This window comes from Otolemur garnettii, unplaced genomic scaffold (genome assembly GCF_000181295.1).
Source record: "Otolemur garnettii isolate 467f Iridium unplaced genomic scaffold, OtoGar3 scaffold00074, whole genome shotgun sequence".
In the NCBI taxonomy this organism is placed as follows: Eukaryota; Metazoa; Chordata; class Mammalia; order Primates; family Galagidae; genus Otolemur; species Otolemur garnettii.
The window spans coordinates 6338967-6356038 of NW_003852469.1; the positions used below are offsets into that span (position 1 = coordinate 6338967).

Sequence of the window (17072 nt, forward strand, 5' to 3'; positions counted from 1 at the left end):
CCAAGGCATAGGCAGGTTTGGCATCTGGTGAGAGCTGCTTCCTGGCTTGTAGCTTTCACTGTCTACACTGGAAGCTAGCTCTCTCAGGTCTCTTCTTATAAGGGTACTAATCCCATTTGTAAGGGCTCCATACTCATGACCTAATCCCTTCCCAAAGACCCCACCTCCTAATACCATCACCTTGGGAGGTAGGGCTTCCCCATGTGAATTTCAGAAGACATAAACATGTGACCAGGAATGACCACTCTTATGCTATACTGACCCATCCTCACATGGATTAACCCCCTACAGCTAGCCCCCATAGGCCCTGTGGTGTGCGTTCCAATCCTTCCACTGCAGTTAGAATTCTCACTCCAACCTAACTTTGATCTCAACACCCTACTCATTCCACACCCCACCTTTGCACTTGTACCCACCCCAGCATGTGCCCATCTGCCCCATCAGTCCTATTGGCCTCATCTGCTGCCTCTCTCCTTTCCACCTCTGTCTTGTGAACTCTACCCTCCATATACACTGAAAAACTTGGATGTGCACCTTCCTTTGACTGGTATGGCCTTCCTCCTGGACACATTTCTATGCATCAGGACCCAGCTCAGAGGTAACATCCTATCAGGCTTTGGTAGTCACCCCAGACAGAGTTGATCACCTCCTTAGGTTTGCTTCCACAGTGCTAGATGCATGTCTGGTTAGAGTCCAAAGGGTACTACGATTCTCTGCACATACATTCAGATCCCCTTCAGACCAATATGTCATCAAAAGCAGAGGCTGTGCCTCTTTCATCTCTTATCCTAAGCCCCTAGAGTGGTCCTTAGGATATGACAGGGGCTCAGTCAATGCTTGTTGAATGAATAAATGAATAAGTGAACCACCTGGGCCAATATACAGTAAAATCTCCATAGTTGAACACTTCTTTACATTGACTACCTCCTTAAGTTGATCTAATTTTCATAGACCAGACATGAACCATATGTATATGTCAGTAAAGTAGGCCCAGTTCCTTATGTTGACCTCTGTATGTTTACCAGTTTGTTATAGTCCTTTGGATAGTCAACTTTTTCTACTGTATATTTTGTTTATTTGTTCAAAATATTTATCGAGTATCAACTGTGTGCAGACACTGTGCTCTACTGAGGATATAATGGTGAGCAGAAATAGACACTATCTTTGCTTTCAAGGAGGCTATATAGTCTTGTGGCAGACTCTGACATTAATCAAAAATTATGCCAGTGAATATATTATTGATTATAAACTGAGATGAATGTCTGATGGAAAGAAATGTGCAAATGTTTAACAAAGGAACTTAACCTCAAATGCAGATAAGGAACACTTTTCCAGAGAAATGACCTTGGACTGAGTCATTAGGCATGAATAGAAGTTAACTAGATTCCAGGGGGTGAGTTGACAGTGAGGATGTGTTTCAGACAGAGAAGACATATGCAAAGGCAGAGAGTGAGGTGGGAAGGAGCAAGGCAAATCCTAGAAATAGGAAAGCCCATGAGAGTAGAATACAGAGTGCAAGGCGCATGTGTTCACCGATACAAGGAGAGGTGGGAAGACTATGGGAACACATCAAGGACTTGTGGGTCACATTAAGGATCCATGGAAAGCAGAGAAGGATTTTAAGCATGATATGATCTTATTTGTGTTTTGAAAGAGTATTCTGGATCAGGGCAAAGAATTGATTAGGGGACCAAAGAAGATATAAAGAGATTGCTTAGGAGGCTATTCCAGTAGACAAGACAAAAGATGATAACCACTTGGATTGACATGGTGGTAGTGGAGTTGGGGGAGGGATGAGTGGATTTGAGAGCTGCTGGGAAGCTGAAATGACAACAGATGGTGGTAATTTGGAAGAAGAAGGCACAAGGGAGGATCATGGCAAAGATGGCGCCTGGGTTTCTGGTTTGCATCACCAGGTAGAAGGAGGGCATAGGAATCTCTGGAAGGCCAGGCAGCCCCATTGGACATGATGAGTGTGAGGTGCTTTGAAATAGCCAAGGGGAGATGGGAAGAGGGTCACTGGACATACAGGGTCTGGAGCTCAGAGGAGACTCTGGGTTAGAGAAATAAATGTGCCTGTGGGTTGATACTCCTGAGAAGGAGGTTAGGATGATGAAAGAAGGATCCAGCATTGGCATAACAAGGCTTGAGGAAGAAGAATGATATGGAATCACAGAAGTCAAGGGATAAAGATATTTTGATAAAGAAGGGGTGGCCCACCATGCCACGTGCAACTGAGACATCCAGTGTGATAAGGATTGGAAAACATCCACTGGATTTGGTGACGTGGACGTAGTGATCCTAGCAAGGACTGCAGCAGAAGGGATGGGGGAAGAGTGGGATAAGGACTAAGTAGAAAGTAAGGAAACAGAGGCAGAGGGTGTTGACAGTTCTTTCACAGAGTTTGCCTTTGAAGCTAGGGAGATATGGGGGTCAAGGAAGGCATTTTTCTAAAGATGAAAGTGTGATTCCTCCCCCTGCAATGAGGAGGAGGAATAGGAGACTGGAATGTTCATGAAAGAGGGGGTATGACTGATGGTGAGAGGGGATCCAAAGCATGCAGGGAGAAAGTGAGTTCATCCTTCTCAAGGCTTGGATCACCCAGCTTCTCTAAGATAACTGGAAAGGAGAAAAAGAGATCAGAGCAGGTTCACCTGGGGATACAGGCCTTGAAGCAGATCTCAAAGAACTTACATGATGCCTTCAGTTTTCTCTGAGAAGTTATCACTGAGAAAGTTACCTCCCAGAGAGGGTTGGGGAGAGAAGAGATTGGAAATTTAAGGATATCAGAGTAAAGGAAACATATATCATGAATTTACTTATTAATTTTTTAGAAACCATGTCTCACTCTGTCACTCAGGCCCGGAGTACAGTGGCACAATCATAGTTCACTGTAACCTCATACTCCTGGGCTCAAACAATCCTCCGTCCTCAGCCTCCTGCACAACTAAGACACCCCACCATGCCCACCTAATTTTTATTTTTGTAGAGGCAGAGTCTCATTATATTGCCCAGACTACTCTCAAACTTCACTTCAAGCAATCCTCCCACCTTGGCCCGGGATTACAGGCATGAGAAACCACACCTAGACTACCCTCAACAGATTTTAAGTGTGTAATACAATACTGCTATATGGGCACAAGTTCATACTGCCACTCTCTGCAACTTAATCTTGCATCACTGAATGTTTATACTCACTGATTAGCAACTTCCCATGTCCCCCTACCCCTGTTCCTGGAAATCACTGTTCTATTCTCTGCTTCAGCGAGTTTGACTGTTATGTTATTTTTTAAATTTCAGATTAATATGAGGGTACAGACAATTAGAGTACATTGTTTGCGTTTGTTAGGTAAAGTCCAAATTGTAGTTGTGCCCTCCACCCAGGAGTTGTGCCATAAATCCTTACATTGTTCCTGTTAGGTGAGAGCTTGCCAACCCCCCTCCCGCCTCCCCTTCCCTCCCACTAATTTAATTGTATTTTTCTCTTGTGTGAGTATTTGTTCATCTACTGGTTTCATATTAGTATTGAGACATTGGATACTTGGTTTCTCATTCTTGTGATACTTTACTAAGTAGAATGTTCTCCAGCTCCATCCAGGTTAGTGCAAAAGATGTAAAGACTCCATCTTTTTATGGCTGAGTAGTATTCCATGGTATACATATATCACAGTTTATTAATTCATTCATGGGTTGATGGGCATGTGGGTTGATTCCATGTCGTGGCAATAGTGAATTGAGCTGTGATAAACATTCTAGTGCATATGTCCTTATGATAAAGTGATTATTTTTCTTCTGGGTAGATACCTAGTAATGGGATTGCAGGATCAAATGGAAGGTCTACTTTAGTTCTTTCAGGATTCTCCATACTTCTTTCCAAAGATGTTGTGTTAGTTTGCAATCCCATCAGCAGCATAAAAGTGTTCCCTTTTCTCCACACCCTTGCCAGCATATGCAGCTTTGAGACTTTATGATGTGGGCTATACTCACTGGGGTTAGATGGTATCTTAAGGTAGTTTTGGTTCGCATTTCTCTGATAATTGTGAGGGTCAACTTTTAAAAATACATTATGTAAGTGGAATCATACAATTTGTCCTTCTGTGACTGGCTTACTTCCCTTAGCACAATATCCTCTAAGTTCATCCATGTTGTTTCATATTGCAGTATTCCCTTCCTTTTTAAGGCTAAATGGTATTACATTACATGTATATAACACAATTTCTTTATCCGTTCATCCATTGATGAGCATTTGAATTGTCTTCAAATCTTGGCCATTGTAAATAGTGCTGCAATGACACCCTGGTTTTAATTCCCAAATCCCCTGAAATGGAATTACTGGATCATATAAGTAGGCTTACTTTCACAGTATGTTAGATATTTCAGATTCCAGCAAAAGGATACTAGCACCTAAGGGAAAGTATATCATCTAGCCCAGTTCCTTCATTTGAGGGGAGTAAACCGAAAAAGAGAAGATTAGCTAAGATCTGCAGCCCACATTGCAACAAGCATTCGTGGGTACCTGTAACATGCCCAGCATTCGGCCAGGTCTGTGTGGTCCCCCAAGGAAGTATAAAACAGGCTAGTAGACACGTGGCAAATACAAAAATCTCTAGAGACAATTCCTTTGCTGGAAGTGTCAATTGCACATCCCTTTGTTGGCTATGCTTAAAGGGTGGGCTGCCACGGTCAGAAATGAGTTTCACATGCCAGAAGGAAGACTGGCCAATTGCCTCCTTTTTTAGGAGAGGTAGTGGGGAGAAGTAGGGATAAGGAAGGAAGAACAGCCTCCCATTGAGAAGAATCTCCCTGGCTATTGTTTGAACAGGAGGAGAGTTCAGGGACTTCTTTTTTTTTTTGAGACGGAGCCTCAAGCTATCCCCCTGGGTAGAGTGCCATGGCATCACACTCACAGCAACCTCCAACTCCTGGGCTCAAGCGAGTCTCCTGCCTCAGCCTCCCAAGTAGCTGGGACCGCAGGCGCCCGCCACAGCGCCCGGCCATTTTTTGATTGCAGCCATCATTGTTGTTTGGCGGGCCTGGGCTGGGGATTCTAACCCGCCACCTTAGGTGTATGTGGCTGGTGCCTTAGCCACTTGAGCCACAGGCGCTGAGCCAGTTCAGGGACTTCTTACGGTGACTTTTTAAGTACAAATCTTATTTTTCTAAGTGTAAAAGCAGCACATTTTATTGAAGAAACTTTGAAAAATGTGGAAAAGCACAAAGAAGAAAATAAGGTTTATAATTATCCTGTCACTTAGAGATCATTATTCAACATTTAACTTCCTATTTTGTAGTCTTTCCATGGAGGGGTGTACATGTGGGGGTATGATGTATGTTTGGGGGTCTTCTTTCTTTCTTATAAGACAGTGAGATCATAAGATACATAGAATTTTGTAATCTACCCATTGTTTCTACCTTAAAAACCCTGAGCATAAACAAAAAAAAGTGTCAATTTTGTAGGCAAAGATTGGATTTTATTTCTTGTGTGTCTTTTATTACTAGTGAAATTGAATATTTGTTCATATGTTCATCGATCATTTGTATTTCCTATTTTATGAATTACCTACTCATGTTGTTTGTGTATTTTTCCATTGGGTTATTAGTCTTTTTATTATTTAAAAATTACTTTATATATTAAGCATATTAACCCTTTTCCATAGATATTGCAACTATTTGGGGCAGTTTATTGTCTTTGAATTTTATTTCATATTTTTTTGCCATGTAAAAGATGCAAAATTATATCTAGTTAAATATATCAATCTTTGCTTCATGCCATTTACTGTTAACAGTTTGGTGTATATTTTTCCAGACATTTTCTATGCATATGCAAATATATCTATATATATATATATATAAAGTTATATAAAGTTTTCCTGCACATTTGAGATTATAGCATGAAAACTGTTCTGTAACTTGCTTATTTCACATATGAGTGTATTGTATATATCTTCTCATATAAGTATGTAAAGATATGATTCTAGTAGAGTATTTCATTATATAAATTTAATATTATGTTATTAATCAGTTTTAAAATCTTGTTTTTCATTTTTATACTTAAATATGGAAGTTTTCTGGTATCTGAAAGAGAGACCTTCATTTATTTATTTTACACAGTGAGCTAATTTGCCCAACAGCATTTATAAAATATATTTTCCCCACTCATCTGAAATAACTTTGTCTTATAAGTAATATAATATTAAATAACTATCACATATTATATACACATATATTGAAAACGTGAGTTTCTCTCTGGCTTTTCTATTTTGCTTCCTTTACTTATTTATTCCTAAATCAATACCACATTGTTCTAATTATTGTAGCTCTATGAGATATTTTAATAGCTACAAAATCAATTCCATACCTATTTTATCATTTCAATATCCCCTTGGCTTGATCTTTTTCTTTTATTTACTTATTTTTTGCATGTATTCTGGGCGTTAGAAACATGGTGTAAAGTTCCCAAAATATCTATCTAGGATTTAATTGGAATTATGCCAGATAAACAAATTAATTGAACATTTGTTGACATCTTTGCAAAATGATTATTTCAATTTAAAAGCACTGTGTCTCTTACTCCATCTATTCATATTTCCTTCTCATACACATCAATAATGTTTTTGTTTTATTTATATAATCTTGCATTTTCATCAAGTTTGTTCTTGGACAGTTTACATTTTTTGTTACAATTGTGAATGGGATCTTAAAAATCTACTTAGTATTAATAGTATGCAGGAAAGTACTGATTTTGTGTATAATTTATAGCTGCTTACTTTGCTGAATATTAGTCTATTTGATTCCAGTTGATTCTTTTTTGGGTTCTCATGTAGTTGATTATGTTATTTGCAAAAAAAAAAAAAAAAGGAAAAGAAAGTGTAGATGATTTTATGTCTTCTTTTACTGTATTTATGCTTGTTTTTTTTTTTACTTATTACTTTAATTAGAACCAGTTCTTAGATGTATCAAACACTATATACATTTTTCTTGTGGGATTTTATTGGTGTTTTTCATTCTCTCCCTCTTTCTCTCTCTCTCTCCCTTCTTTTCCCTAATATTTTCATCTCTTTTTCCCTAATAGTTTCATCCCTTTCCTTCTGAGTCCTTGGAGATTTTCCTGGGCTTATCTTCATATTCTTTTATTTAATTTCCTAAAGCACCTAATATGTGGTTCATTGCTTCTTTCAGATCTTGAAATGCAAAAGTCAGTATTTTTATCTTGAAACTACTCACTTTTAGAAGGTTGCCCATAGATCCCCCTGCTCCTCATTCTCACAACCAATGGTCTCTTTGTGGTCCTCATCTCCCCTGATGGCCAGGACATCAATACCACCTCCACACCTTCCTTAAACTGTTTCTCTCTTATGTCCACGATGCCATGCTTCCCTGGCCATCATCCTAACTCCCTTCTCCTCAGACTTTCCCAACTCTCACCCTTGAGTTTCCAAGTACCATAGTCTATCTTCTGTTCTCACTGGAAAAGTTCCCCCTGATAGTTTCATCCTTTCCCATGTCCACTGGCTGAAGCTTGAGAGAGCTTTAACCTCATTAAAGTCTCTGCCTGTATGTTTCAACATCAAATTCACCATTTTACTGTCCTCCTGGCTTTACTATTCCTAATGCAGGGTACCATCATCCTTACGACTGGAGATAATCTCAAACAATATTCAGGCTGGGCTTCTTCCTGTCCCACACCTGCCTGGGCAGTCACCTCAGGCTGTGGGTTCTCTCCTTTATCTCTGTTACTGCTCTTAGAATTGAAGGCCTTGTGATTTTTCTGAGTATCACAGTTATTAGGGTTTGAAGTTGTTTTTTTTTTTCTTGCTCTGGTTTCATCTTTCACTCCATCCTTATCACATGCCTTCCTACAGTACACATGACACCTATAATGATATTGGTTTTCTAGTCAAACTATTTCAGTGGGTCCTGGTGCTATAATAAATTCTAAACAACTTAAGACACCCAAGGCTTTCTATTGTCTGGCACCCAAAACCTTTACAGCTTTGCCATCTACCACTTCTTTCCAGATGCCCTATGGCCTAGCCCTTCCCCAAAACACCCCATGCCTTTGTACAAGCCATTTCTATTACCTACAGTGGCCGTTTCCTGATCCCTTACCTGCTCAGCCTTGGAGATCAAGCTCAAAAGATAACTCTAGAGCAGCAGTTCTCAACCTGTGTGCGACCCACAGGAACTATATTAAAGGGTGGCGGCATTAGGAAGGTTGAGAATCACTGCTCTAGAGCCTTCCTGAGATAGATTTAGGTTCCCTCCTCCTTGTTCTCTCAGTCCTTGGTAGATGCTCCTCTATTCAAGCACTTGGAACATCCTGGAGCTGTGGGGAGTGCCTGTCTCTCCCTGTTGAGAGCAGCTAGGTCTTTATTCCTCTTATTCTCTTCTTTCTCTTTCTGCCTCCCCTTTTGCAAACCAGCATGAAGAGTAAATGAACTAGAGGGAGAATGGCGGGGAATTGAGAAATCACACAAGAAACATAGATTGCATAAAAGATAAGAGTTGGGATGGGAAGGTCTGACACAGCTGATGACTGCAGCCAGCACCTACCAATGTGAACAGCTTTATTTATATAGTACCAAAACAAGGTTGCAAATCAGTAAGGAAAGGGAGTGGGAATATTTTCATCTTACAAGGCGGAGAAGAAGTAACTGGATAAGTATAAGGAGTTTTATGGTAAACAATATTCTTAGTAATGTGAATCTTAGTACATGGGGTGAGGATTAACTTCAGGGGGTGAAGGTTGTGTGCTTTTTGGCAAAAGATAGGATAGTATACAGAGGCTAGATGACTTCTGGCAGAGGAAGTAAGGAGAAAGGACTATGGTTGTTTTAAGAAGAGAGAAGAAGCAGTTTGTGGCCATTCCTTGAACACACCCCTCAGGCTGTGGGGGTCTTGTCACCTCACAATCCATACTCCACACGCCTGAATTCCCCTCATCCAAGTTAATCCCACCTACCACTTATTCCACATCTGCTCTTGAACAACTAAATAGTACACAACTGTAGAACATCATATTACCTAATGACCTTACTGCATTTCTATGTATATTAATTTTCTCACCTTCTTAAATGACTATTTCACACCTTCTTCTCAGTCCTCAAACTTCCTATAATCCCTCTTCCTCTGTGACCTTGCCTCTAATTCACTGGAAAATAGATCCTTGTTTCTCACCATCACATCTGCCAGTTCTCTTGCATCTGAACTAGTATCCTCTGCTGCTACCAGAGATCTAGCCCTCCACCTTCTCTCTGGGTTCTATCCCCTCCACCCTCTTTCCCCTCTCTGCCATATACCGCCCTTTCTCCTAGATCATTTCCATTGGCCTACGAAGATTCCTGACTATCATACATCTCTTAAAACAAAACTCTTGACTCTTTCTTCTCTCTAGTACCAGTCACTTGTGCCTCAGCTGTCCATACCAAAACTTCCTTTCTTATTAGCATCTTTAGTAGCTATTTCCAATTTCTTACCTCCCATATCAGCTCAACTTATTCTAGTCAAATCTTAGTCCTTTCTACTTCACTGAAACTGGGCTTTTCAAGATAGGGTGGTCCTATATTGACAACTATTTGATAGTTGTCAAATCAGATTGCCACACTTGTGGCAATTTAATTGTGTCCTCATTTAGCCCTGCCATTCAGCAGCATTTGTCACTAGTTGGTCACTTTTTTCTCCTTGAGACACTCTCTGTCTTAGCTTTCATGACACCTGCTCTCTAGGTGTTCCCCTCACCTTTTGGGCTCCACATCCCCTTTCCTAGATCCTCCCTCTTCTCCATGTTAGCATGTTCTAGAGTTCAGTTGTGAGACTTCTTTTCTTCTCTGTGCCTGCCCTACAGATTCATAGGCCATCTGCATGTCAATGATTCCCAAATCCATACACCCAGTCCTGATCTCTCCTTCAAACTCCAGACTCTGACATATATACTGAATTGTCCCTTCAAGCATCTTGCTCTTCAAGTTTTCTCTGTGCCACTAACTGGCCCAGTTGCTCAAGCCCAAAGCCCAGGAGTCATCAGTTCAGTTTCTCTTTCTCTATCCCCTTCTCACTGCTCTATTAGCCAGTCCATCAGCAAACTATTGATTCTATCTAAAAATACTTCTCCAACCCATCAATTTGTTTCTATCTCCATTGCTACCACCCTAGCCCAAGATACTACCGTCCCTCACTATACTACTGCAAGAGTCTCCCAGCTGGCCTCCTGGCTTTCTCTCTGGCCTCCTGCCAGCCATCAATTTTTTTTTCTTTTTGAGACAGAGTCTCACTATGTCACCCTTATTAGAGTGCTATGGTGTCATAACCCACACCAACCTCAAACTCTTGTGCTTAAGCAATTCTCTTGCCTCAGCCTCCCAAGTAGCTGGGACTATAGGTGCCTGCCACAACACCTGGCTATTTTGTTGTTGTTGTTGTCATTGTTGTTTAGCAGGCCCAGGCAAGGTTCGAACCTGCCAACCCCAGTGTATGTGGCTGGCACCCTTACCACTGAGCTACAGATGCCGAGCCCAGACATCAATTTTTTACTCAGTAGCCAAAACAATCTCCTGAAAACATAAATCAGGGTTATTACTGACCTCCCTAAAACCCTGCAATTATTTTGTGTTGTGCTTTGAATAAAGTCCCACTTCTCACCCAGACCTAGGAAGCCTGTGGCCTGGTCCTGGCCATCTCTTGCACCTGCCATTGGCTCTTCCTCTTGCATGTCCCTGGCCACAAAGGTGCTCTTTCTGTTCCTCAAAGCCGACCTCTTTCCTACCTGGAGGCCTTTGTAGCAGCTGCTTCTGCTTCCTGGGATGCTTACCACCTCTCGCCCCACCTTGTTTTATTTTCATCATATCAGTAATCACATCTAGACATTTCTTTGCTTATTTATCTATTTTTATCATCTGTGTCTCTTACCTAGAAGCAAAGCTTCCTGAAAGTGTGGCTCTTACTGTCTTGTTCTCTGTTGGCTTCCTAGCACCTGGGACAGCTCCTGGCAATAGTAGGTGTTCAATAAATAACTTTTCAAGGGGATGAATGCGATTGGTATAATTCCTCACTTGGAGTGAGTTCTCACAGGTGTGCCGAATTAACAGATAAGTCCATTCAACTATGTTGGAAGCTTCGTGAGGACAGAAGCCCTGTTTGAGGTTTCTTTGTTTCCTCCATGGTGCTAGGGACTCCCAGGTATTTAGTAAATATGCCTGTTGGGTTTATTCTTCCTAAATAAGGGAAAAGCCAAATATCCTGCTATTTCACAGGCTACATTTCTCTGAGAATAAACACATGACACAAGAGGAATGAGAACAAAGATGAACTAACTGGGTGGGAACCTACAGTGGCTGGTCGCACATTTTTGGTTGGGATGATGCTCAAAAGAGAGTCCACCCCCTGGGCAGTGCCCTGCCATACTTGTAGCCAGGATACTACATTACTTTTTGGTGTGTATGTTACAGGGCTCAACCTATATCCTGATGATGGTGGATCCGGATGCCCCTAGCAGGTCAGAACCCATAATGAAATTCTGGAGACATTGGCTGGTGTCGGGTATCACGGTAAGCAGGCCAAGAGGTGCTTTCTGGTCATGTGGGGTTGTAGCTAGAAGGTTATCATCCCGTGAAAGTTCTCCACTTGTCATTCAAGGGGTTGGAGACGAGGTTGAGTGAGCACTTCTGTGACAGATTGCCCCGGCACTCAGATGTCACAGCCCTCCCAAGTTTTCTGACAATTTCAAAAATGTCCCAGGGCTAGTGGTACACTGGCAAACCAGCTCTCAGGATAAGAGGGCAGGAGGGAAAGCCCTGATTTCTAGTGTTTGTTGCTGTTTATGATAGGAATAAATTCTCCCACCATGGTCAAGTTGAAGCTACCAATAGTGTAAAAACTGAGTCACACAGTTTTTGAAACTTTAACAATGGACTCCAGCACCACTGCATTTACTGGCATGGAGGGGATTCTGTATAGTCCATGCTGCAGAACTGGTGAGGGTTGCTCATAGGGCCAGGCATGTGGAAGAGGCATGCAATTTCCTTTTCTTTGTACGGGGAACAGTGGCTGCCCCTTATCTTTGTGTCTTTGTTGTCACAATAGTTGTAAAGGAGCCTGTCTTACCCTTTTCAGAGTATATTCCTTTGGTGGATTGTTGGTGGGCAATTATGTGTGTGTGTGTGGGGGGAGTCTCTACTGCCAAACAAGTTGTGCTCTGGGTTGAACTAAATCAATCCCATTTCAATTTCAAATTTAGAGAGTTACTCTCCTAATATGAACTATGTAATATGCATTCATTTCCCAATCTCACTTGATCATTGAATCCTTGTTCCTGAGTGCCTGTTACTGTACTTTGGGGAAGTCAGTACCAGCCACAAATAGTCACGATTCTATGCCTAGAAGACCCACAGGTGGCCTTTGCAAAGAGCATGCAGAGGAATCAACTCTGTGGGATGGTGGAACTCAGAGCTAGAAAAACTAAGTTTGGGTCTGATTTGGATCTTGGCTAGTTACCAACTCAATGACCTCTATCAGGTCACCAGGAACCCCTCTGAGATTTCCCCTGCATCTGTAATATGGGAACATTGCTACTGACTTTGTGTGGTTGTCATGATCAGACAGTGGGGGAACACATTGAGAGCACTTAGGAAAATAGAGAATTCCATGAATATAAGGAGTTTGTGTTTTGCCTTTAGACCAATGGGCAGAAGAAGGGGAGTCAATCTGAACTGGCTATTGACTCTCCAGGCAGGGACTCTCACAGCCACTGAGTTGGAGTGAGGGGATTTACCCGCACAACAACCCTAGCTCTGCAACCTGGGCCTTTTCTGGGAAGCTCAGATGCACAGCCCTCCTCAGCCCTCCTTAGTGGCAGCCCTGGTCATGACACTGGAAGGGGCTTCCTCAGGGAAGCCTTGAGCAGCAGCTTCTTGGGCAGTGCCAGAGCTGGTCTCCAATATGCCGCACCTCTCCAGCCTGGCAAAGAGCACAGGAAACACCATAAACATGCAAAGGGGCAGAGCCAGGGAGGCCCAGCCATCAGAGCATGGAAGGAACCAGAGGGCACAAAAGGGAAATAAATGGTATCTCCCCCCAGTCTAGAGCTTTGTCATTTTCTGGGCTTGGGCCTCCCTTGAAGTCACAGAGGGTGAGAGGCTCAGAGAGGAGTATGCTGTCAAGGTCAGGTCCCCAGCCAGTCTGCCCCACACACCCAGGGTTTCCTACAAGAAGGCTCTACTGGGCATTCCAGAGGCTAGACTGCAAAAGCAGTTATGGATAGGGTGATTTCAGAGTCGGGGGGCCTGGGCCCATGAGGCTGCCTCTCTGCAGCCCCCACCTGTTAACCATCCCCCTTCCTTTCTCAGGACAGACCTCTCACTTGAGCTCTATGCTGTAGACATGGGTTTGGCCTCAGCAGCCAGCTTAGAAGCAGAGCAGTTGGCAGGTGGCAGCTGTCAGGCAAGGCTGCTAAGCCATGGGGCTTACTAAGACCACCTGCCCGGGTACAGCCCTTGGCCTTCCCGCTCTGGCCGGGTTGAGTTTCAGTCACATTTTCACCCCTCTTCCCCTCATCTAAGCATCCAGCAGGAAGCGGCAGCTACATCCACTTGGCTTTGCCCACCTGCCCCCAAATTCCGCCAGCCACAAAGACAGGGTCAACCAATTTCATTTAGGTCTCAGGTTCTGGACTGTGACCAAAGGAAGAGAGGGCTCTGCTCAAGCCAGAGCACTTCCTCTGTGTCCGTGTTCAGCACTGCTGAGTCGGTCTGAAACAGCAGAGTGCATTCAAGTCAGTAGGCAAGCGTGTTAAAATGCACATTCCTGGGCCATGTCTGCCAAACTTGTCCTTCATTCGACCTTGAAAGAAACCCGCATCCAGGGGCGTCAGCAGCTTGACAGAAAACTGCAGAGTCCAGCGCGGGGAGGCCTTGGCCATTGTTCACATCACTCCTTTGTAGAAGAACTTTTCAGCAAAAAGCACTTTTGAAACTTTTGAAGTTCATAGTCATTTTGTGAACTAGATGTGGTCCTCATTTTGTTGTGGGGCAGGCAAAGGCTGGAGAGGTTGAATGAGGCAGCCTCTCAGCTACTGGGTTATGGAGGTAAGTCTCAGTCCATGCCCCAAATCCAAACCACACACCCCTCCTTCTGTACCATGCCGTCTCTTCTATCTCCCTCATCGTCCCCACTGGGACATGGAGCTACCACGCCCCTCTGTAGGGTGGGAAACATAACCTTAGTGACCCCTCCTCATACTTACTCCCAGGGCTCTGCTTCTTTTTGCAGTTTTTGGCCATGGCTGGGTTTGAACCCACCACCTCCAGCATATGGGGCCGGCGCCCTACTCCTTTGAGCCACAGGTGCCGCCTCCCTCCACCGACTCTACTTCTGACCACCTTTATAGCCAGTTGCTGCCAGGGAACTCTCCTCAGGGAACACTGTCTTGCCAAACAAATCACACCTGCTAAGTGTTTTGAACCTCATAAAACTACACCCTACAGGTTCTCATTATCCAAGCAGCCCAGAAAGTCAGTGCAGACATGGTGTGGCAATGGCCTTAGGATTCACAATGACCACAGAAAAAATCTTGGTGCAACCTAGGCTGGCTTTGATATTAGGGGTCTAGGATGGATTAGATGGTGGACCAGGCCAGAGCCAGGGGAATCTCTCAGTAGAAGTAAATTTTTTGACAGGCTGTCTAGCTTGAAACAGGACAGCAACCAGTTTTTAGGAATACAGGAAACATCGGTAGCTTGTCCAACCCTTTCTACAAAGAGCGACTTGTGGTATTTGGCGTAAAGTAGGCTAAATATCTAATCTGTGGACAACTTAAATACAAACTAGAAGTTAGAGGCTCAACAGTAGGGACTAGGCGTTCATGGTACCCATTTATTCATTCAATTCAAGAAATATACATTGAATATAGTACAGTGGTTAAAGGAAAGTACTCTAGATAGCCATGGTGGTGCACACCAATAGTCCCAGCTACTCAGGAGGCTGAGACAGGAGGATCATTTGAGCCCAAGACTCTGAAACTGGTTGTATAGTCTGGTTGTATCACAGACTATAGCAACAGTCATATAGCAAGATCCTATCAAAACAAAAAGAAAAACTGAGACTGAGGACTCTGTAGTTAGACTGCCATAGTTCAAATCCCTAATCCACCATAATTGGCTGTGTGATCCTGAACTAGTTACTCGACCTTTCTGTGCCTCAGTATACTCACTTGTAAAGTGGAGATAATAATAGTCCCTACCTCACACTATTGTTATGAAGCTTAACTGAGTTTCGTTTTTTTTTTTAAAGTAAAGTGCTCAGAACAATACTCAGAACACATAGTAAGCCCTATACAATTGCTTGCTGTGATATTATTATTGTCTCTGTAAGGTGGGTGTATAGGTAGCCCTAGGGTTACAAATGCAAACAAAATAGAGGAAGGTTCTGCCTGTATAGGGGCTCTAATCTGGAGAGACCAAGGAAGGAGTCTGCGGCACAGTGGTGGTATTCCAAAGGTCCTGGGGGCTCCCTAGGGGTGGGACAGCCTATACTTATGGGCTCACATTAGCTCAAGAACAAGACTAGACTTCAGTCCCCAAACCCGGCCAGACTAGAGCAGCAGTGACCCATACATAACGCATGCTGTCCTTCTTGGCCTCTTCTTTGAAACGTCATTGAGCAAAAAAGATTTCTAACACAATATTGACAGGTAACACCTTTCTCCCCCACCTACCTCCTCAGCTTTTCCTCCAAGATATTTTTCTGTCTGGTTCCATCTAACTCAGAATCTTCGTCCTGAAGCCTCATTAAGATATCAATTAATTTGCATCATTCACTTTAAAAGAAATACTTATCGGTTCATCTTTTATTTGTCTCTGAAATTAGTGCTCAGGGCTTTGCAGGCAGATATGTTCATTAGACATTTTATTGTTAATGGGAATATTGAACACAGGAAGATGGTATATTAATACTTTCCACAAAGAATATCATGATTGGTGACAAAGAACGCCTAGAACAATTAAGGAGACAAGAGTACCTTTTTTCTTCCAAAAAAGAAAATCTTCCTAGAAACTGTCAATGATTCTAAAATTTGCCCTGAATCTCTTTTTTGTTTTAAGAAAGAAAAGGAAACCACCAAGTTCATGTTTGCCTTTCATTCAGTGCCCTCAACCTTTGGCAGCTGTAAATGCAACTGATCCCGGGCTGAATTAAAAGGGCCTCGAAGGGGTCATTATTCTGTCTCCATTTCTATGGTGTTAATTTTTTCTATAATTGAGATGTTTTTAAGGACCTCTAAGTGTTAGGTGAATAAGATGAATGGGAAACCCAATAAACAGGGGAGGGCTACAGCTCACTGCTTCTTAGCTATACGGTTAGTGTGCGCCAGGACACTTATATTTAAGCCACCAGCCCCGTTACCAAGCAAGTCGCCTGACCTCCCTGAGACTGCAGCTTCTCCTCTGTAAAACTGACAGAAATCTTCGCTTTTCAGGGTTGAGACAAGAAAAGGGAATTACATATGCAAAGAGGCGCGTCCTCCCTAAAGAGAGGCACATTTATCCTTGTTCCTCGTCAATGGAGCAGCAGATCTGGTAGAAATTTGAGTATACATGCATGCATACATATATATGCACAATTATATGATGTGACTTCCTACAGACCCAGAACCTAGCTAGTGATAAACAGAATAAACAATCTTCATCAGTATCACAAATTCAGATGAAGAGGTCGACCCAAGGAAATGGGATTAAAAATTATTTATTTAAAACGGTAGCTTCTGTTTTATTGCTAATATCATGTAGTTTGCCTATAGGTGCTTTGACCAGCCTTCGTACCTGTAGTGGGAGGGTCCATTTTACATAACAAACAACTGAAAGGCGTGACTTAAGCTCCCTAAGAGCATGTAGGTTCAAATGGGCCATAAAGAGCATTTACTGGTGGGGAAAACGCAGAGGTAGCCCAGGTTATAATTCAGACTGGTACGCAGCCACTATAAAAGGCAGGGAGCCTGAACTTTAGGGTCAAATGAACCAGAGGCGGTTCCAGGTTCAGTGTCTTTGCCATTAAAATGGGCTTGATGATGATATCTCTTTCCCAGA

At 42.7% G+C, this 17072-nt stretch overlaps 1 protein-coding gene across 1 annotated transcript in view; it reads left to right on the top strand.

Annotated features, from left to right (window-relative positions):
* The window catches only part of PEBP4 (phosphatidylethanolamine binding protein 4), a 196037-nt gene that overhangs the window by 91638 nt on the left and 87327 nt on the right, over positions 1 to 17072 (top strand). Inside the window, exon 3 of the mRNA XM_012807691.2 lies at positions 11445 to 11543. Within this exon, the coding sequence (XP_012663145.2) occupies positions 11445 to 11543 (99 nt within the window). The remainder of the gene's footprint in view (positions 1 to 11444; positions 11544 to 17072) is intronic.